This window comes from Equus asinus, chromosome 12 (genome assembly GCF_041296235.1).
Source record: "Equus asinus isolate D_3611 breed Donkey chromosome 12, EquAss-T2T_v2, whole genome shotgun sequence".
Classification (NCBI taxonomy): domain Eukaryota; kingdom Metazoa; phylum Chordata; class Mammalia; order Perissodactyla; family Equidae; genus Equus; species Equus asinus.
The window spans coordinates 25,476,397-25,498,216 of NC_091801.1; the positions used below are offsets into that span (position 1 = coordinate 25,476,397).

Genomic DNA, 21,820 nt, shown 5'->3' on the forward strand with positions numbered 1-21,820 from the left:
CAACTGCCTGTGAGACTTGGCAGCGTTTTCGTTGTTGTGGCTCTCTTTCTGTTCTGTGGTTTTCCAAGCTCGTATTTGGTTCTTGGCTGTTCACTTTCTTCCGTGTCCTGGCCAGTGACCATAACCCCACTCTTTCCCGGAAATGACTTCCTCCATCCCTGATTCTCCTCTTCCATCCCCACATCCAGACGTTGAATGCAAGGTGCTCTGTTTTTTAAATTTGATTCTATTTTCTTTATTCAATCATTTGACAAATGTTTACGGAGTATCTGTTCTGTGTCAGGCATAAGCTAGGTGCTAAAATGCGCTTGACCCTGTTCTCACGTCTGATATTTGGAAATGGAGGAAAGTCTACTCACCTTCGTCTGCTTATTCATGTTCTGCATTTCACATGAGACAGCCTCACACCCACAGGCTCCCAGAAGGAGCCTATATGCAACCTTGGCAGCAAAAGCGCATGATTTCTTATTATCTCCAATTCTCCTGTTTGGTCCAAGCACATTCAGGTACACGCGGCTGAGCACTCTCTCAAGCAAGGAGGAACAGCTCCTGGAGTCCTGTGACCCAGGGCTGGCTGGGAGTACATTCTGTGAGACAATGCCCCACAGGGTTAAGTCACAAAGATCATAGGATTATCTTGTGATGCCTCTTAAACTCATGCTCTGCTTAGTCACCGGGCCCATACCACTGTCTTGTGACTATTTTGAAAGGGTAATTGTTCCAGCCCTTCTTAAAACAGAAGTCTGGGGATTACTTAGCCAGTCCTGTCCAGGAGCTCTTGTGGTAATTGATTTCATCTCTGCTTCCTCCTGGCCAAACCAGAGGCCAAACCGGAGGCCAAACCGGAACAAGACTGCAACATTCTTACGGAACTGTCAGGGTTTTGCAGAGGTTACTGACAAGGAAATGGCTTCTGAGTCTTGTATTTCCTGAAGTTCCTAAGTTAGAGGCCGCGTGAAAACTGTGCAGACATTGATCAAAGTATGAAAAGACTCCAGTGTTCAAAGATAGTTTTTCATCTTTCTCCAAATCATTTTTATTTTATTTAGGTTACACACCTTATTATTTTTCCTTGACTAACATGGAGCTATCTAACGAGTACATTTCAAAGCAGCTACATTTTGGTGGGGCATTTTGTTTTCTTGGTCGTTTGATTTTTAATAGAAAATGTTGTGACTCAGATGTTTCTTGTCTCTGAAGCTTTTTAGTAATTTGGGTGACTCACTTAGCAACAATTTGATGTAGTCTCTCCAGGTGAAGAGTCTTTTGAAGACCTGACCGAAGAAAGCAAAACACTGGCCTGGAATAACATCACCAAACTGCAGCTGCATGAGCAACATAAAATCCACAAGGAGTAAGCATGTCCCTGTGCTGTCCTCGCAGAAGCGGGGGTCTTGTCTTGGGGTGAAGCTTTTTTAAGCTGAGTCAGAGGAGAAGTTCTCTTTCAATGTCGTATTGATTGTTTTTATCTCCCAGAATGTCTATAGTGATGAGCCACCTGAGGTCAGTGTGGCAAGGGAAAACTCGGCACACAGTGGATTTGTGTTGGCCCACCACGCTGTCATTTCTGCAGTCGGTCAATCTAGAGTGAGATGGGCAGGGTCTCAGACAGCAGGTGGTTTTGTGCCGCTCAAACTGGGATATACAGCCCCTCGAGTCTTTGATGATGTGAACCTATGGGAGAAACGTAGTATATCTTTCCTGAGTGTTGAACTTACTGATATAGTGGGGGAAAATTTATATTTTTTATAAAATGATAAAAACATGTGTATGTATGTGTGTGTATATATATAGAGAGAGACAGAGACAGAGATAGAGACAGAGACAGAGAGGGTACATTGCAAAGTTGACAGGAATTTTAAAAATAATACCTATACTTCCAAGAAATTGGGCTTGCTGTTAGACCCAGAGGAGTAATGAGTGTTCACTGTCTTCTGCCATTAAGGACAGTCATGTCTTTTGGTACAAAGGCTGGAGAAGCCCTGACCTCGCCTGATCCATCCTGTTACAGATAAGAAAACCCAGGCCCAGGGATGAGGTGTCCTGCTCTATGGCCATAGATGGCCTACGTGACATTTTGCTATCACGTACACCATTGGTCATGGGTGGAACTGAACACTCCCGTCTACTTTAGATTGATGGCTCCAGATCAGAGCACAGTCTCCTGAAAAGAAATATGTAGTTCTGCCTTACTCGTTATAACAATGGCTTTTCTTTTCTCAACTTCTCTAAATGGCATGTAGAAAGGGGCCTTGTAATCAAAAGCAGTGAAGACGTGAATGAACCTTTAGGAGGATGTGCTAGAACCAGACAGATGCTAGGTAAATTCGATTCAGCAATGAAGCAAGTGAAGTGATTGTAAAGAAGGGTTTCACTAATTTTGGTGATGGTCCAATAAGGGGGAATTGCAGAAGCATTACTGGCTTTCCAATCGTTAGAAATAAGTTTAACTCCGAATATGGCGGCCAGAGAAGCTAAGAGTTGGAGTGTGTTCTAGTTACAAGTATTGCCAAAATAAAAGTAGAAGTTGTCAGGCGATGATTTGGTAATGGCAGGTATAATGTGGGACATACCCATGTAAAAAAAAATTACAGAAACTTGCTAGGACTTGTGTCCTAGCACATGGTTTATAGTAATTTATAAAACTTTGCTTTTAAACAGGGCAGTTACTGGAATAGCGGTCTCTTGCAATGGGTCTTCGGTCTTTACAACCTCACAAGGTATGATTTCCTACCTGAAAAGTGGTTTACCTCAAATCAAAATGTCCAGGCTTCTTAACTGTTGCACAAGGACTGTTATTTGCGTGTGCTGCCTCCACATAAAGTAATCTTTGACCAATTAATTTGTGGTATGTTACATAAAATTTCATTGTAGTTTTCCAAAAACAATAATGAAAAATGCCTTTCTGTTGCCGATAAGGTTTCCCAAAATTTCAGGCACAGGACAGGAAGAGCTTATTTTCCATCTCCTTCTTGGTAGGGGCCTCTTCCACCATGAGAGGCATGTCCGCCTCCTGTGGTCATTTGGCGGTGAGCAGAGTAAGGGAAGGGCAGCTGCAGCTGCTGTGTCTGACACAGGCCATCACAGGCCTGGTGCCTTTCAGCACGTGGAAATGCAGACTTGCTGTTAAGTGTTTCATTGTTGGCACTCAGTGTATATTTCAGGGTGTTTCTTGTAGGATTTAGCTTGAAATCTACTTCATACATTGTTACTGTGCTTATACATTATCACAATTATGAAAAACCCCTGCAGTGGCTAGTTGATATGACTTGTAACTATATTTTAATGACACATTAGAATTTGATTATTTTGATCTTAAAAAAGGACTAAGCATGGAGCCTCTCTTGCTATATGCGCCATTGCTTTTCCTGGCGGGTCTGCACAATATGTAATTATTAAAGCATGTCTTGTCCCTGGTATGTTCAAAGCATGGTGACAGGCACTCTGGAAGGTGTGAAGATGAAAGAGTGGCATCTTAGCGATCCGCTTAGGTTTAAGACAGCTGGTTTTGACAGTTACTAGCTGACTGTTTTTGATGCGACTTGTTCTTTAGTCTTTAAGTTATATTTTTCACCCATTAAGTTAAGAAATGGTGCTATCCAACTAAACGCCTCCTGGTAAATCAGAGTTGCTCCTCTCAGATTCTGTAATCGTGATTTATTATCTGCGGCATGTCATTCCTTTCTCTTTCAAATGCGATCTCAGATTACATAAAACAGAATTTTCTACAAAGCACAGAAAATGATTCTGCCGTAGACCCAAAGAAGTTAACGTGCAGTACGCACACTGAGCCGTGTTGGGGTCCCCGAGATGATGCTGAGAGAAGGAAGCAAGCAGTCTGTGCTTTGCCAGGATTCCTACCTGCTGAGTTTGCCAACATTCTAACACAAGACAGAATGCTTTCTCTGTAAGCAAAGCCCGTGGTCTTAGCTGCTTTTCTCTGACACGGTTTGTTAAATCCTTCAGTTCATTGTTCTGTGTGACCTTGTAAATGATGAGTTTGAGGAGCATCAAGGCTGTAAACCTCTGAGGCTTATTAAGTATTATATCACTTCTTTGGGAATTTGCCAGATAAAGGGGAGAGAGGTGTTTTTTTTTAAGTCAAAAGCTTTTGTTTTTTCTGTTTGTTTCTTCTCACTCTTAATAATTCAGATTACTGATGTATGTGTATGCTGATCGTCACCCCAGAGTTACGTCTTCTTCACATGGGCAGTGTGTGTTAGGCATGTGGGCATTCATGGGGACCTGCCACCTGTGAGGCCAGCTGTCGCTGCAGTCTTTGACAGGCTCACCTCTAGGATGGGGAGGACATCTCTGATTTGGACAAAAACATCTTTACACACCCTTCTGGCTTATGGTTTTCTGTAGGAATGCCCCAAATTAATGAGCTTAAGCAGACTTTGTGGTGAATACTCAGAATTGCCTAATAGAAAGGGCCTTCTTTAGACTCAAAAGCAAAGTTAGGAAGACTATCCAAGTTAATTATATAATCCATCCACAGGGAAATGTTCAAGTGATAATGTGTTCATTCTTCTGTTTTTATTTTCAAGCTAATGCTGGAGAATGTTTTATTTACTCATATTTATAAAGTCTCAGTACTTTTGTGTGTTGATGTTGCAAAAATTAGGTTGAAATGTTAAATTATACTATATGGAAGAAATTATTTAAAGCTCCTTCTTTTTATCATGTTGTATGTTTATAAGTCAGAAAATGTATTGTTACATATTTCAAATATGGGATGTTTGGAGCACATCATAATTTGCGAGTCTTGGTTTTTAAGAGGTTGTTTTGGTACACTTTGAAAGCTTATTAGGCCAGGAAATTAAAAGCTTGGACATTTTAATCCCTACTTTATTATTAGAAGTTAGTGGTTCTTTCATAAATGCTAATTCAGTACAAGGGTATCACACCATAATTGGGCTATTTGTTAAACAAACAAACATATTTCCAAGATCTTTTTGTTTTCTTTAATATTAAAATGGCTATTTTATTCCTCTTTAACTTTTAGCTTATCAGTTACTGGGCTTCACTCTGCATTGGGTCATGCTGAAATGTCAACAGTATACTATGTGTATCCTGGGTGTTAAATTGATTTCCTTGTCGTGGATACAGATCACTTCATCTTGATGTTGGCTGAGGCCTTCGATCATCTGCCTCATTTACCGCCCAGTTCTCCACAGGAGGAACTGTCTGCTGGCCGCGGAACGGCCGCTCTTTGTCATCTAAGAGTCAGGAAATCTTTCTTATGTTTGCTTTCTCATTATTAAATTAGATTCCACCTTGAAGATGTTTTCTAAGGAATCCAAAATGCTACAAAGAAGTATATCATTTTCAAATATGGTGAGTTCATTTTAGTTTGAAGTCAGTGGTATGATAGAAATTCATGTAGCAATTTGTTTTATACACACACAGTTAAGGACATTTCGTTTCTCCCACAAGTGGGTGTATTCCTGTGAGGTATCTATAGAATGCCTTAGTCAGATTACTTCTAGATTAAAGTAAAAATTTTATCGGGTTGCCTCTTTCTCATAATACTGTGATTTCATTTGTAGCCTAAAAAACTTGAAGTGCCGCCCAGTAGAATTCTCCTTAATAAATCTATCCTTTCTCGGAACTGTCAGACTAAATGCTTCTGCACTACTGAAATAATTTATGCACTTCTGAGTTGATAGGATATCTAATACTAGAAAATTAATTCTTCTGAAGAAAACATTTTATTGTTAATGTGAATCATCTGAAAGATTTTGAAATTCCCTAAAGAATTTTGGAAGTTTTCCTTACCCGCCTAAGTCTGTAATCCAGAGAAGGTATTTGCATTCTTGAGGATAATCTCTAGTGCAGGGCGGTGAGGGCCATCCAGAGCCCTGGAAAGCCCTCAGGCTGCATCTTTGCACACTTGACACAGTTTGACTTTCCTTTCCTTTCCACTTTTCCTTTCTTTTACATTTGGAAGGAAACTAGACATCTGGAATTAACCAGTTGAAAAAAACTTTGTAAATATGAGAAAGGTCAACATAAACAGACTTTGAGCATTAATTTTGGGAGGAATTTATAGGACAGTTTTACTATGTTAGGGATTTACTAATTATTGTAAATTATTAATGTGGAATCCTTTATATTACAGGCTTTATCATCTTGTTTGCTTTTACCAGGAGATGCCACTGTCATAAGCTCTTCCTGGGATAATAATGTGTACGTATCTCTGTACGCTCCTTTGTAATTCCACATGCAGTGTAGCTACCATTGTGGATGTGGGGCAGGAAAGGACAGAATCTTCCACTGGCAGGATACTGTGTTGTTTTCAAAAAGGAACAAATATTAGATGAGCATAGTACTGTTGGATTTGAATCTAATAATTTCTCCAGTTGGACTCTATTTTTCTTTGAGCTTTAAACTGAGGTAAAAACAGATGAGGGCCTGACACAGGGCCGAGTGGTTAAAGTTCTGCGTGCTCTGCTTTGGCAGCCCGGGTTCACAGGTTCAGACCCTGGGCATGGACCTACTCCACTCACCAACCATGCTGTGGAGGTGTCCCACATACAGAAAAATAGAGGAGGACTGGCACAGATGTTAGCTCAGGGCTAATCTTCCTCAAGCAAAGAAAAAAAAAAAAAGGATTGGCAACCGATGTTAGCTCAGGGTGAATCTTGCTCAGCCAAAAATAAATAAATAAGTAAAAAATGTAAAAAAAGAAAAAATACAGATGAGCCAGACCTAGAAATTTGTAGTTTTAAATTCAAATTTTCAGTATTTTGCTTTAAGAACAGGAGAACAAGTAATTTGTAATTCTAGTGGGCCTTAGTAAGTGTAGAATTAAACAATATAATGTTTCTTGAATATGTGTTTAGAATCATAAAATTAAGCTGGACTGCTGTTTTAACAGTTCTCATTATCTTTTATGTTAGCTATTTTTATTCCATAGCATTTGGAAGATGCCAAGACACATTAATGGGACATGATGATGCTGTTAGTAAGATCTGTTGGCATGACGACAGGCTGTATTCTGCATCCTGGGACTCTACAGTGAAGGTTTATATATAATTTCTAACTTAAAGTGTTCGGATGATACAAATATTATAAATCATTTAACTACGTGTTGTTAATATATTCTGTCACTTCACTATTTTTCACAAAGTGTGATATATAAGGATATTGAATGTTATTTCCTGTTTTTTTTTTAACGTGCACTTCTTGATATAGTAGGAAGTTATATGATTTTTGTACTGTGTTCATCTGGGGGTTGAGTGATCTAGTTTCCCTAGACAGCAGATTATAGAGAAATACAGTGGGCAGCCCCTTCTTATCTAAGACTATTGAAACTAGCAGTTGATAAGTTAATCAGAAAATGTCAAGTTAAAGCGGGGAATTGTTAATAAAATGATGCATTTTATTTAAAGTTAGAACATACAAATGCACCTTCATTCAGCATTCTGTTGATGTAGAACTCTACTCGGCCTTTTCTTTGGAATCCTACACAACTTTCCTGCATAAACTACACCAGCCTTCAGCATCTTTGGTTTCAAGTTTACATTTGTGTGAAAAGAAAGCAAGAAGCTAAAACAATTAGAATTCCTTCAACAGTTTTTCAGGATTTTTCCCCTCATTCTTGTAGATAGGTTTTCTTGCCTACACCTAATTTTCATAATTTTGAGTCTTTTCAAAACATTAGCAGACACTGCAACACTTCTGCACTCATATTTCCTTAGTTCATACAATACCTAAATCACTTAATTACAACAGCAAGTGCATGCGATGGACACAGACACAGGTACAGATAGTCGAGGCCTGGTAAGCACATGGTGGTGGGGAATTAAAGCACAGTTGCTGTGGGAGAGGAACCAGAAGCGCTACGCAGCTTCATTTTGTTAGAAAGTGTTAAATAAGAGTTGGTTAGTCAAGAGAGTTTCTCTTGAACGCGTTAGAAATGCTTTTATATTAAATGTTTGCAAATACCTTCTGCAATATGTTCCATCCTAGGTGTGGTCTGGAGTTCCTGCAGAAATGACCGGCACCAAGAGACACCAGTTTGACGTGCTGGCCGAGCTGGAGCATGATGTCAGCGTGAGTACTGGCCACAAAACTCCACGAGCCAAGCTTATAGTCCAGGGTGGGGGAGACTGTTGGGTTTACGTGTGTGTTCTGTGATCTTGTGCTTTGTTTTATTTTGCTTATTGGAGGAGATCGTAGGCTAGCTCTGTTCTTCTCTGAGTTGACTCTGAGTTTCCAAGTCTGCTTTGTCTTTTTTTCTCCAGTTTGCCGTTTCCCTGAGAATCAGCTACCATCCAACTAGATTTCCAAAATATCAATTTCTGAGCATGACATTGAATATTTGGGTACCCTCAAACTATTTGAGGCAAAATGTGACACATCTTTCATGTTTTCTGACACAGAGGTAGAAGGGATCATCTGTCTAGGATGACACGCATCCGACAGCTGAGGACACTGACCTGATATCCGGGATGGCCCAAGTGCACACAGCCTGGGCAGAACCGGGGCTGGCACTCTGCTCTTTTCACTCGCTCTGTTCCCCTGGGTCACACCACTGCGTCTTATGCTGTAGCTTATGGTGCTGCCTGTTCTCTGAGGTCCTGAATTGATACCTGATTTGCATGGTTGACAGATTAACTGAAGTTGAGAACTATTTATTCAGTATGTAATTCAAGATAGGTCTGTAAAGTATAGCCTTGAGAGACCCCCCCCACCGCCCGCAAATCCCTCAGACTCAGGGCTCCGCTCTGCTTCAGGCAGTTCGGCACCTCGCTACAGTTTTTTATTCAGAGCCATCTTTCTGAGACTGTCAATTTTAGGCTTTTTAAAACAGCATTACATTTAGCCTAGCAGTACTTCATTTCATTCATGAGCATATGAAGAATTTCATTTTTAAATAAATTGTCATTCAGTAGGTGATGCTGAAATCCATCTGCATTAGCTACCCCAGTACACTGTAGAGCTTAATCTCTACCATTGTGTCTCCCTATTTGATTTGGCCTAGGGAAACATGGCTAATGACATAATTCTAAATAGAGTACTTCTGTGTTTTCTTTCTTAGGTAGACACAATCAGTTTAAATGCTGCAAGCACGCTGTTGGTTTCAGGCACCAAAGAAGGCACGGTGACTATCTGGGACCTCACTACAGCCACTATATTGCACCAGATTCCATGCCATTCCGGGACTGTATGTGACACTGCTTTTAGTCCAGGTAGTATTGTCGTTTTTAATATAGATGATACCAGAGGAATTGGAGTTATTATTTTGAAATAAGTAAGAATCTAAAAAGAAAAACAGTGTTTGCTTTTAAAAGGTTTTCCCTCTAGCTAAGGCTGCTTCATGGCAAGAATACAGTATACATGTGGTACTTGTGCCTAGTGGAAAAGGTGTAGTGGGTATGTCCTTAATTCCTCAACTCACTAGAGAAATTAATTTATAAGATGTAAAAGAAATCATACCAAAGGGTCATCAGCCTAAGTGTCTTAGAAACAGCAGCATTTCAAGGAGCAAACAGTCATTAGTTGAGTACTGTAAGTAGCTCAAAGAAAATGAAAGTGAACATTAGCCCACCAGATTCGGAAATAAAATCTCAGAATCATCTAAAACACACTTCTCAAGCTGTAACCTATCGGTATTTCACCTGGGTTACAGACAGCCGCCATGTCCTCAGCACAGGAGAAGATGGCTGCCTAAATGTCATCGATGTGCAGACAGGAATGCTCATCTCTTCTATGGCCTCAGACGAGCCCCAGAGGTAATGTTTTCTGGAATTACTAGTGGTGAAGTCATTTACGAACAAGTTCATGAGCATGTCACTTGGGCTTGCGTTGGCCAGTGTAACGTAGCCCTTCCATCATGAATGATGAAATGACTTTCTAAATCATTCTCGCAGGTGCTTTATCTGGGATGGAAATTCTGTTTTATCTGGAAGTCAGTCTGGTGAACTGCTTGTTTGGGACCTACTCGGAGGAAAAATCAGTGAGCGAATTCAGGGCCACACAGGTAAGCTGCGCAGTTGACTTGACCTTTCTTCCTAAACAGTGAACTCAAACCTGCTTTTCCCACCAGGGAACAAACTCTTCTCAGGCAGAAACACCCCATGAGCCCTCTGTGCCGTGAACATTCCCTTCCAGCATCCTGGGTGGCCAGGTGATCGCCAGCTCGAGTCCTTCAGGATTTAGATTTATGTTGACAGACATTTGGTTCCAAAAAGGAAGTTTTTATATTAATTTCCATATGGAGAATAAAAAACCAAAAGCTGGAATAGTTTTCCTTTTTTCTTTTTACTTATATGCTCATAGTTAAAAAAAAGAAAAAAAAGCAGAAACAATACAAAAGTAGTGAATTACAATGAAAACTAAGTCTTCCTTCCCTTCTTGGAGGGACTTTTTCAGTTTGTGTCCTGCATGTGTGCCCCGCTATTGAGAAGGTGTGTTTGTGTCTGTATATACTTATTCTGCTCGTTTTTGTCACTTAGTAGTTATCTCATCTCTTGGAGACTCACTATATTTGTGTTTTCCTCCTGGTCATTTGGAAGATTTATGGCTCTTAATTCTTGGAGTATCTATGGTTCTAAGTATCTACTGACTTTCCACTGTGAACAGAACGTCCCACCTTCATTCTCTTCCCTGTCACTCAGTTTGGTATGGTTATTTCTTAACATTATACAGTGAAGTGATTTGTCTATGCCTTTTTTCTCTACTAGCTTTACCTAACATTTTGACTCCTTCCTATAGAAATGGAAGTCAATCAGCAAACTTACACCCATTCCCCATCATCTCCTTCCTTTTGTTCCTTGTAGGTATATATAATATTTGCATTCTGTTCTGTATCCATAATTCTCAGTCATTTTAACTTTAGCTTTAAATAGTTTCTTATTCCTCACCAGTTCCTTGTAACAAGCAGTTTTTAATTTATAGAAAGATTTTATTACAGGACAAGACAACATAGTACTTATTAGTGTATCTCTGGGACCTCCCTGGTAACTTGCTACACCTGACCAGCGTCTCTCTCTCTCGTCCCCTAGGTGCTGTGACGTGTATATGGATGAATGAACAGTGCAGCAGTATCATCACGGGAGGGGAAGACAGACAAATCATGTTCTGGAAATTGCAGTATTAAGTGCCTTTTCCTCTCTGAAATATTAAATTGAACTCTATTTAATGTTATTTTTAAACCAAACTTTTAAATGAACTGGTGACTGTGCAATGATAGTAATTAGAAGTTTTACCACATGACAAATTTGTGGTTTTAAACTTTCTACATCATGGTGACTTCATTAAAAGCCGTTCGTTGCCATCCTTGAAGGCAGATCAAGATAAGGCAGTGTTAGGGAGAAAACATTACATTTGTAAGGCAGACGATCATCCCAGTATGATGGTCAGAAGACAGGCTGGGGTGGCAGAGAGTAGCTGAGAGATTTATAGGCTGGGCAAACTCTCAGAAAGCACCGAACTTAGAATTTTCCAAGAAAATGTGCAGTATTCTCTTCTACTTCTGAGTCACTATTTTGTCTTCGTAAGCTACACAATTGCTGCCCACTGGGCTTTTGGGTGAGTGTGTTTTCATGGAGTGGTTACTTTCGATAACCTACTGTCCCCAGATTCTAAGAACCTGGGGAAGGATTAGCAGTTCTTATAACAGTACGTTTACTGTGTATAGGAACGGTTTATGTCATTATGGCTGTTAAATGCTCATCTTTTCTACGACATTAAAAGTATTTTTCTGTAATGAAAACAGTTTTCATTTTCTTATTTAAATGATTTATTATAAAGACTAGTATCTTTCAAGAACTTCAAGTATTGATCCTCTGGAAAACCATACTTAATGACACAAATGTTGTTCTTAACCTTTTGAAACTATTTTCAGAGCCAAGGCCAGAGAGCAAGGTAGATAATCAAACTGGGAAACATTGTTTGGTTTGCTTTTCTAAATTTCAGACAAAGTAAGCTGTAAAGCAATAGCACTGATTTTCTTTTATATTCAACGCCTGAACCACAGTAATTATATGATTTAAAATTTTTCTGTTTAAAAACATTGTTCTATCTTGTAGGCAGTGACATGGGGGAAAAAATTGAATCAGACCAGGGTAATAGAATTTGCAGAGTCAGTTTTAAGTGTCATTAAACGTTACTTGGTCTCGGATGTTGCTAGGGCGAATCAATAGCCCCACTGAGTTCCTGCTGCGCGGCCGGAAGTGTGCAGGCCTGTCTATCTGGGGTTCACAGCTGGAAGCACTGTTCCTGACGCTTCCACCCTCTCAGCACAGAGGACTCTTCTCAGGGCCCCTGGGTGTCAGCTGCTCTAGGAGATGACTCTCTCCCACAGGCCCAAGGTGAATCCCACGTGCCTATTTTCTAGGTCATGTGCAAGTCTGGTGAAAGCCACTGACAGTTTCCAAATGATGCAATAACAGACAGACAAAAATCTAACTTTATTTATACATATTTAATTAAAATAGAATAGACATAAATCAAAAAGAAGAAAAAAATCAGGTTAAGTGTCACTGCCATTTTGTTTGCAGGGAGGAGTCAGGACATGGAACAAATTACCAGGGAAACATTCTATGACCATGCCAAAGTAGCACGGTTACATAATGCTAAGAGTAAAATGCCCAAATTAGGTATTATCCCACTTAATCTAAAAATGAAAGAAGGGAGTCAGAAGTTTGTCCTATTTCCTATAAGAATTTTTACATTAAATATATAGTGATTCATTTCTCAGAAAGTGATACCAGTAACTTTTAGAAGAAAGAAGTTTCCATTACACAATGACTAGAAAATCTCAAATGCAACTAAGCAGCTATGCTATAGCTCAGTATCTCCCAGTAAACTGCTCTGGGCTGCTGAACATTTCAGTTAATACAGAACTGCATGGTGGGTTTCAGAAAGGCAGCAGTAGTTACATTTTGGCTTTTATTCTAGATGCTTAGCATAGTTAAGGCGACAGTTTAAGCATATTAAGTGAAGGTAGTTAAAATTTAGTGATAATCTACACAATCTCTTGCAACCTACATACACTGTTTAATGCTTACAATGGAATGAAACCAGTGTTACTTAATTGGTGTTTTATACACACACACACACACACAAACACACAGAACTAAAAGAAAAAAAAACTATCAAAAGCAATAATTCTAAATGTACTATGGTAAACATAGTAAAAATGCAAATATCCCATTGAACTAAAGTAATTAAACAGCACTACTTGATTTCTAGGATAAAGGTAACTGGTTCTAACACAAAGCTAAGCCTGTATCAGTCATCCTAATCATAATGGCTTGTAAAAGCATCAGGTTTCCAGTAGAGAAACTATTCTATGAAAGTCAGTAAATGTTTTCGTAGTTTCACATTTGTAAAACCAGGATAAGGCTATACAACTATCTTGAAGTTTGAACAAGGTATAAGATCAAACAGTAAGACTCCCAGCCATGATGTAAGACAGAAAGGTCCTCATGCAGCATATGCTCTCTGGCTCCTAGAAAGCTTCATGTGCATAATATAAAGTTAAGTTGCCAAAGAAGTAAACTGGAGAAGTTCAGCGAAGTTTCCATTGTGCCATGACTTTTAAACCTCAGGAATGGTGTGATCCATCAGGCTTTTCATAATGCTTGGTGCCATCCTACAAGAGAGTCACTTTTATTAAATACTGAGTTTTGGGTTTCTTTTTTCAAAAATGCTATGTTGATCCAAGAAAACCCCAATTCAAACTTAGCACCTGTTAACGTCAAGTGGGATGGCGGGGAGGAGGAAGGTCATTTTGATGAAGTCAGACCTAAGGGTCACAGGTAATCTAGTTGTTTGATGATTTATAAAAAAAAATGAGACGCTGTTATGAATTGGGGGGGAATGGTGTGTGGGGGGGACCTACCACTGGTTTAAGAGAAGTCTAGAATGGTTAGTCCTGACAATAACTCCCTTTTCCCCCCACTAAGAGTAAGCTAGCTGCATTCTACCCAGAAGCTGAAACAAACAAAAATTTCATCACAGGTGTTTTGAAATCTTTCTACTCTCATTTCCACATGCAAGACAGATTCTGAAAGAAGGGTTCTAAGTTGGCTTGGAAAGAACAGCTACGATAGAAGCCAGGATTTTAAAAGCTCTAGGGAAGATAACCCTTGCTGCCACCTTTCTATTCTCCCCACTCAGCTTTCCAGTCCTCAGCTCCCAAGGACAGACAGTAGCACCACATCACCACGCACCTCTACCTGCCTCCTGAGATGCTCAAGAGAATAAAAACCATTACTCCTAACATCCCATAGGCAAGAATTCCCCATGATGAACTACCATGAGTAGATTCCTCCTGAGCAGAGGAGCTGTAGGCAGAGTGAAGCTGTAGTGAATTTCACTGAAAACAGCTGAGTTGAAAGCCTGCCCACCTCTGTTCATATACCCTTTTTCTACGAGGAATGTCAAAATTTTGGAAATGTATGGTGAATTTTATTCCATACTTGGGAAGTTTTGAAGGGTCTCCTCACCAACCAATTCCTCTGATTTAACTAATTTACTTTAAATTTCTAGGTAAACACCAATGCCATCCCTTAGGTAAAAGAGCCAAAGGTTTGGGAATTAAAAGAAAGCACACTTATGTTAAGTCACGTGACCATAAGCATCAAGTTGTGGAACTGTCGACTTACCGTTTAATAATATGTTCAAAGATAAAAGCAGGCATGATTGTAATAGTAACTACAGTCCCAGATGTTGACAGTATGTCTGCAATTTGAGAGTCCTGGTGAAAACACACAATGAAAAGTAACTCCACTGAGGTGTTATTTAATAAATATTCTTGGTAAAAAATTATATATGTCCTCTTATGTTAGGCTAATATCTAAAATCCTGACCCTTGGTATTTATAATTTTTCCTAGTTTTCCTTAGCAAGTTTAATTGTACAGAATCACGATTGAATAGGTGATAAAAAAAAACTGCTAAGTAAACTGAGTTGACTATATTAGCCAAAAAAATCATCCTTTCATTATTTAAAATTAAATAATTTCCCCAGATACACGACTACTATATCCCCTCAGTTAACTGTGTATTTGTAAACAAAGTATATGAAATGAACAGGTCTTAATGAAAACCTTTAGACCTTAAAATAGCCCTATTTAGGAATCTGTGGAGGGGAAAAAACCTATAAAAACAAAGTACTACTATGAGCAGAAACTATTACTCATTTCCTACAATTGTTGGATTAACAAAAGCTAGGCAATCATTCATTCAGAATGTCCTCAAAATCTTCAATGCCCATGTCTCTACAGAATTCTAGTTTGAGGGACTTCAGAGTTCAGAGATCATCTAAGTCCAGTCACTCCAGTAATAGCCAGACCATTCCTTTAACTGGCCTGAGCGCACAGCTAGCACAGAGCATGGCCAGAGCCCCCACACTGCCCGCCTTCCCACTGAGTTTCTCTCCTTCGGAGGTCAATGTGAAAATGGCACCACCTCAACAGACACATGAAAAAGGCATCTGCTAAAGTGAAACTGCAGCAGAACAAGACAAGTTCTGTTCCTTACCTTCAGCCCAATGACATTCTGTCCATTGATCTCACAGATGTTATGTTCTGTGAGGAGACCATTTCTGGCTGCAGAACTATCTTTCACTATGGATGTTATTTTTCCATTTTTAAAGATAAAACCAACATGTCCAGTACTATCCTTATGCATGGTAATTGTCCGTTCGAAGGGCCTGTAAACATAATGAGTTCAATCAAAAATTTAATTCCAAGGTAAACATTTTAATGGATTTCTATTCTGCCCTACTGGCTACTTTGCTATAATAAACTCAGTGTTTCTAATAAGAGCAAGTATTGGCTCTGATATTGGACATTCACAGAACATCATAGTGTAAAAAAATCCTTAAAAAGAAAATCTCTCCATTATGGTTTGCCTAACTGACTAATCTAGATTTCCTTCTTTTAAGTATCAAAGACTTAACTGAACATAATGCTTCAATGCAGTTTATCACTATGCTTTTTCCTTTAGAATTCACTGTAACTTAGCAGTAAGAATGAGATAGGTTTGAACAAAAATTGCAGTGTTAAAAATGAATTTTTATCTTTTATTAACTTTTAGAATTTCCTGGAGCTTCACTGCTCTTAGGAAATATTTTTTTATTTAAAACTTTTATAATATTTCTCAGATCTTGATTTTGGAAATTTTATAGAACACATTTTTGCTGTGTTTTAAAAGAACTGCAGAAGCAAGAGGACTGAAGTTCCTCACGCCCCTTTCAGAAAGGACGGCATGCCACCACTGGAACAAGGCAGCGGGCGGTCTCCTCTAAAAGCTGTCATGCCAGTTACACTTGCTCACCTCTCGGCAACTCTGCTATCACGTCATTATACGGGTTTTATGATAATCTGTGTTTACATTCCACAATTCAGAAGAGGCATATCTTCCTGTTGGTCCAAGTTAGTCAAAAATTTTCCTTATATATAAAACAAAAACGGCATTCATCTACAAAACATCTACTAAATAGCTACCAGCTGTGAGAAACTGGAAACACAAGGGTAGATAAAACAGATGTTTGAGAAGAATAAAAACCCAAAAGCTAACTGTAACAATGTGATATAGGACCACTCTTAACAGTTGTGAGGACCAAGCCAAGAAAACAGAGGCCCATATTTCATGTGCGATATGTTTAAATTATAAACAAACTGCTAAATAAAATGTTCCATCCTCCCACCTTGACAACTAGAGCTTCATAACCAGCCAAAAGGCCTGCTTTGGTTTGTAGAAGCTGCAGACCACGTGGGAGTTGTGAGGGACCCTGGCACTGTGTGTGTGCACCCCAGGCTGGATGTCTGAGCAGTAAACTGGAACGTGAGGCCAGGGGCACCATGCTGCTCACTCTTACAACATTCATTTTCTACTTTCTAGAGCAACAGATTAAGACAGGAAAGTTAACTTCTTAGAGGATGAACTTCTATAAGCTTTGAAAGAAGGTGTATGCAAAACAAGAATGCTATTTTTAAAAAGAATCAGACTATGTAAGAAAAATCTGCACCACACAACTACAAGACTTTATAAGGCTAATAACATTTGATCATTTTCTGCAACAAAATACTATATTTATTGAGTCTTAAAAGCTCAAGAAAATGGAGAACTGGTCTTGAATTTCCTTTGAACTGTTTAGTCAGCTTACCTGTCACGAATAGTCATAGTAATCTTCTCTCCAAAAGCCTGTTTGAGCACCTTGTGCGATTTATCAGAGCTCCAGCCTGCACAGTTTTCCCCGTTGATCTGGAGTACTTGGTCCCCAAACCTCAGGCCAACCAGCGAGGCTGGAGAATTTGCCTGGACTAGCTGCACAAATACTCCCTAGGGAAGAACGTAACTTTGCTTATTTACCACTGTTATAACATGGTTTAAAAACGCTGGAAAATTAGAAACCAACTTGGGTTAGGAATCTACCCTACTAATTAAAAAAAAGAAAAATTACGTGACTATATGTATCGTTACCCCCAAAAAAGACACTGAAAATTTTATTAAGGCAATAACCCCAAGAAATAAGGCAAAAAAATTAGATCTCAGTGGTCATTTCTACCTCAAATCAGGACCCACCTGACCAACCTCAAACGCCCATTTCACCAAGGAATGAAAAAAGACCAAGGAAAATAAGACAGGATTCCTATAACACACGCAGGCTTCAGGGAGTCTCACAGAATCCAGGTAGTAGCTCATGAGCATTATTGAGGGGGAAAGTGAGTCAAGTATTAGAAGTTTTGTGATTTCTTTTACAGTTTAAAAAATTACAGTTTTAAGGTCATAACTCTACCTTTCAAGCTGAAGGATTGCTTTACTCATTTGCTACATTATGCATAATCAAATAAGATTAGGGTTTAACAGCCTAAAATGGTGGGCACATTCGATACCACTCCAGTTCTTATAAAGAATCCACTATGAGTAAAAACAGAAAAGTACAGTTAGCTAAGAACTAAACCCACATGGATATGGTTACTTATGTAAACTCTCATCTCAGGTGTTGAACAAACTATAAACCAACAATTGTAAAAGAAGAGTAAACCTGGTAAAACATGAAAGCACCTACAAGGTTAGACCCTTGCTACCATCTGAAGCTGGGTCAGAGAAGATCTCTGTCATGCGTCCTCCACTTTAGGGCGGTCCATGAAAACTAGGTGGCACCCTGCGAAGTGGTCAGACCACTGAGCTTTGGCAAGGGAACAAATTCACTGCAAGGGTAACTGCAGTGGGGAACAGGGGCCTACGAAGACTGTCTTGTCTCTTTAGGACAGAGGAAGAGACAGCAGCGAAGTCAGAGCTTCCCAGAGAAGCACGCTGATGGGTCTTGAATAAGCTACAAATGTGCAAAGACATTGATGTCCTCAGTCCTCTGGGTAGGCAGGGAGGGTCAGGGCTTCCTGCCAAGGTCAGCCTCAGCCATCTACCACAGTGTGCCACGTTCATTATGTTCTACCTGAAAAGGTGGGACACATTGGGGTAACGAGACTTATGACTAAAAAGGAATCCAATAAGGTAATACCTAAAATCATAAATTGGAGCAAAGACTCAGCATGTCCTTAACAATCCTAAATGCTTCCTCAGAGAGTAACTTTAATTTCTTCAGTATGGTAAGGTGAGAGATAAAGTAATTATAAAGATAAAATAATGGCTGCCCCAATTAGTCACTTTTGCTCAGAAAATGACCTATTAAATCCATGTTGAAGGATGGAAATAAGAGACCTGCAAAACCACTTCACAAGTTAAATGATCATCATTTGATTTAAAAATATACATCATAAGACCACCAATTCTCAGTGGTCAGTCTCTTAACTTCCACATCTGTTGCCCTATTTCAATACCAGAATTCTGTTTGTATGAACTATTTATAATATATGCAGACCAGTGAATTTATTACAAAGGGCTCAAAAAGGAAAAAACTATTAATTCAAGGTAACATTAGAAGTCCCAACTCTGCCTCTTCAAACCAGGGCATCTCCAAGTGCAAAAAATTTAAGTTAGCAGATTTAAAATATTCTCAATTACAGATACACCACTGTAATGAATTAAAGCGTTTCCATTTTAAATTATTCTAACATTGATCACTTAATATCCAATATTCTATAAACTATTTAGATATATTCAAGTAGATTTAAAAATACTTACGTTATCTATTGATTTAAGCCGGAGCCCAATTTTTCCATCTTGATCCTTACACAGAATGACTTCACGAATCCCTTGCTTAATTTCGGCTCTACGAATCCCAACATCATTGCCAGTTACAGGAGCCACCATATAGTTCATACTGGAAGGTCTTGCTACCAATTGCTGACAAAAATGTACACAACACATCAATATTTAGAAACATTCTCTAGTGAAAAAAACAAAAAGATAATCAACTTGAATATACTCAGTGTGGTTTCCCAAAAAGTAATCTGCAAATTATTTCCCTCAGATAAAGTTTGATTTATGCAAAAATGCCCCTAGTTTTTATTTACTAATTCCTCAGGTAACTTAGTCCTACATTTATCATCTCCAACAGATTCAGTAACTCACTCTCTGTCTGCTGCCTTCTGAATTCACTGGCATTTTTTCACATGTACTTTGGCTTGTTTTCAACTCAAATTTATTATCCTTGAACTGAAAGGCCATATCACACTTTTGAAATTCACACATTTTCCAGTGTTCTTTTATGTGGTCTGATCTTTAGTCATCTACTTATCCTTTCAGAGCTTCTAAAAAAGGGGCAACCTTCTTACCTCTCAGCGCCATTGTGAGGATTTAAAGAACAGTGCACGCTGTATAAGTGCTGGCACACACAGGACAGTCAAATGTTACTTCTCGTCGCCTTGGACGGACATCTACAGATTAAACAACTGTACGCACAAACCAGGCTGCCACAACATGCCAGGCACCAAGTTTCCAGTTTCTCATTTTTTTCAAGTTTTCTTGACCAAAACTGGTTTCTTGTTTTAAGTGGACCTTTTCCTCAACCAAAAAGACAGTGAGGGAAGAGCTTACCGAGGCTTTTTAGTCAGAATTTGTCATAAAAAGCTCTGTTCTGGCCAAGAATAGTGACGCTCGGTCAGAGCCGCAATGACAGGGAAAGAGGAACCTCAGCTACACATACACATTTGCAAATTTTTTTGTTCAGAATTCGCGCTAATTATGCCAGCATATTCTAAAGCTGACAGTCTAACAGGAGTAACACGTACACAACTATACTGGAAATCAGAACACAAGGCCAGAAAGTATTCCTTACGAAGGATCGCAAAGGTTTGAAAGAAATAATTACAGCTACACGAGACACAGGAAAATCAGGTGATAGGACAGAAAAAGAAAAACTTAAGAAGCAAATGAATTATTTAGTTTAGCTGGAATACAGGACAAAACGGGTGGCTTTGAAGTGGGTTTTACTTTTGGAAAAGAATCTTTACTTTTTCCAGCAAGTATTTTTTAAGTACTTACTGTGTCCTTACTATGATCATTATAACCAACACCATGTTACCTCTGGCCCCTCCCCCATTCTAAGCAAACCACCATCTCTGGTGAAGGCGACTACAATAACCTTCTAGATAGTCTCCCTGCTTCCACTCTTGCCCTTCTACTATCCATTCTCCACACAGCAAGCAGAGAAATCTTTAAAAAAAAAAAAAATCAGATTATACCACTCCATAACTCAGATCCCAATCCCTTATCATGGGCTACAAGGCCATGGACCACCTGGCCCTGACTACCCCTCCAATGCCATCTGCTGCCACATTCTGCCTTGTTTCCTCTGCCCATCACATAGACCTGTCTCTCAGGTCTACTATGTTCATTTCTTTTTGAAGGCCTTTGATTTCTGTCTATACTGTTTGGGATGTTCTCCCACCAGATAATCACATGCTTCACTCCTTCATTTCATTCAGTTCTCTGATCAGACGTCAACCTTTCAGAGAGAATGTTCATGCTCGCCATATTGAAATAGAGCCCTAGCACTCTATTCACTTACTCTTCTTCCATTCATTTCACATGTCATAGTATTGGTTTACTTGTCTAGAATGTGAGTTTCACTAGAGTCGGGGGCGGGGGTACTGTGGTTCACTATTCTGTCTACCACTCCTAGCACAGTGCCTGGAACATGCTACTGGCTCTCATCTCCACTAAGTTGAGGTGCCAGCGGGAGACGAATGTTGAGAGGCTGGTGGTAGAGACCTTATAGGATATAATATAGGCTTTGAATGAGCAACCAAATATACGATGCAGTTTCTTTCAAGGCCTGAAAATAAGTTCCAGAAACCAAGGTGTAGCTTTGGGAATGGTTCTTCCTGGTGTTACATCTAAACACCCATGCACAAAACTTTTGCATCCCATCCCCACATCTTTGAGCTCTGTAGTTTGGAGGTCTGTCTTACAAGGGAGGAATGCCTCCAGGAAGGGACACAATAATGATTCCCATGAATTAGAAGATCACCACGTTAACTGTTTTAGACTTCACATGCCACTGAAATAAAGACAAAAAGAAGCTACTGACCTGGCTAGGGTGATTAATTCTGGTTTCCAAGAGGAAATGGGTTGCTGCTAGATAATGGGTTCTAAACTATGTCTGGAACTCAGGAGGTTCTTTGAGATGCCTTTTAGGTCTTCTATGTCCAACAGTGAAATTAATAGAAAAACAGACTTATGCTTGCAGTCGTGATGGGGCCAGACTTGCCTGCCTGCCATGAACAACTAGAAAATTGGAAAAATAGGAGGTAACAATTTTTGGAAGGTGGACATTAGACAGCACAGGACAGAGATCCCTGACAGAAGGGAAACACATGAGGTGAGCCCTATCATCACCTGGCTTTCTGCCTGGAGCACTGTCCAGACTGGAGCCTGAGGTGCGAACCC

The 21,820-nt window shown here is 39.5% G+C and overlaps 2 protein-coding genes across 5 annotated transcripts in view; one reads left to right on the plus strand and one right to left on the minus strand.

Moving 5' to 3' along the window:
- The window catches only part of NSMAF (neutral sphingomyelinase activation associated factor), a 58,489-nt gene extending 46,764 nt beyond the window's left edge, over positions 1-11,725 (plus strand). For both annotated transcript variants that reach the window (XM_044780186.2, XM_070481221.1), the window contains exons 22-31: positions 1,246-1,354; positions 2,662-2,720; positions 5,273-5,340; positions 6,125-6,192; positions 6,906-7,029; positions 7,978-8,061; positions 9,050-9,200; positions 9,641-9,743; positions 9,882-9,991; positions 11,016-11,725. In XM_044780186.2, coding sequence (XP_044636121.1) covers positions 1,246-1,354; positions 2,662-2,720; positions 5,273-5,340; positions 6,125-6,192; positions 6,906-7,029; positions 7,978-8,061; positions 9,050-9,200; positions 9,641-9,743; positions 9,882-9,991; positions 11,016-11,110 — 971 coding nt within the window. In that variant the 3' untranslated portion in view covers positions 11,111-11,725. The remainder of the gene's footprint in view (positions 1-1,245; positions 1,355-2,661; positions 2,721-5,272; positions 5,341-6,124; positions 6,193-6,905; positions 7,030-7,977; positions 8,062-9,049; positions 9,201-9,640; positions 9,744-9,881; positions 9,992-11,015) is intronic.
- A 692-nt stretch (positions 11,726-12,417) lies between these two features.
- Positions 12,418-21,820, minus strand: part of SDCBP (syndecan binding protein) — a 40,897-nt gene continuing 31,494 nt past the window's right edge. For all 3 annotated transcript variants that reach the window (XM_044780189.2, XM_070481223.1, XM_070481224.1), the window contains 5 exons: positions 19,112-19,273; positions 17,130-17,305; positions 15,500-15,671; positions 14,625-14,716; positions 12,418-13,609 (listed from right to left, as the gene is read on the minus strand). In XM_044780189.2, the coding sequence (XP_044636124.1) occupies positions 13,555-13,609; positions 14,625-14,716; positions 15,500-15,671; positions 17,130-17,305; positions 19,112-19,273 (657 nt within the window). In that variant the 3' untranslated portion in view covers positions 12,418-13,554. The remainder of the gene's footprint in view (positions 13,610-14,624; positions 14,717-15,499; positions 15,672-17,129; positions 17,306-19,111; positions 19,274-21,820) is intronic.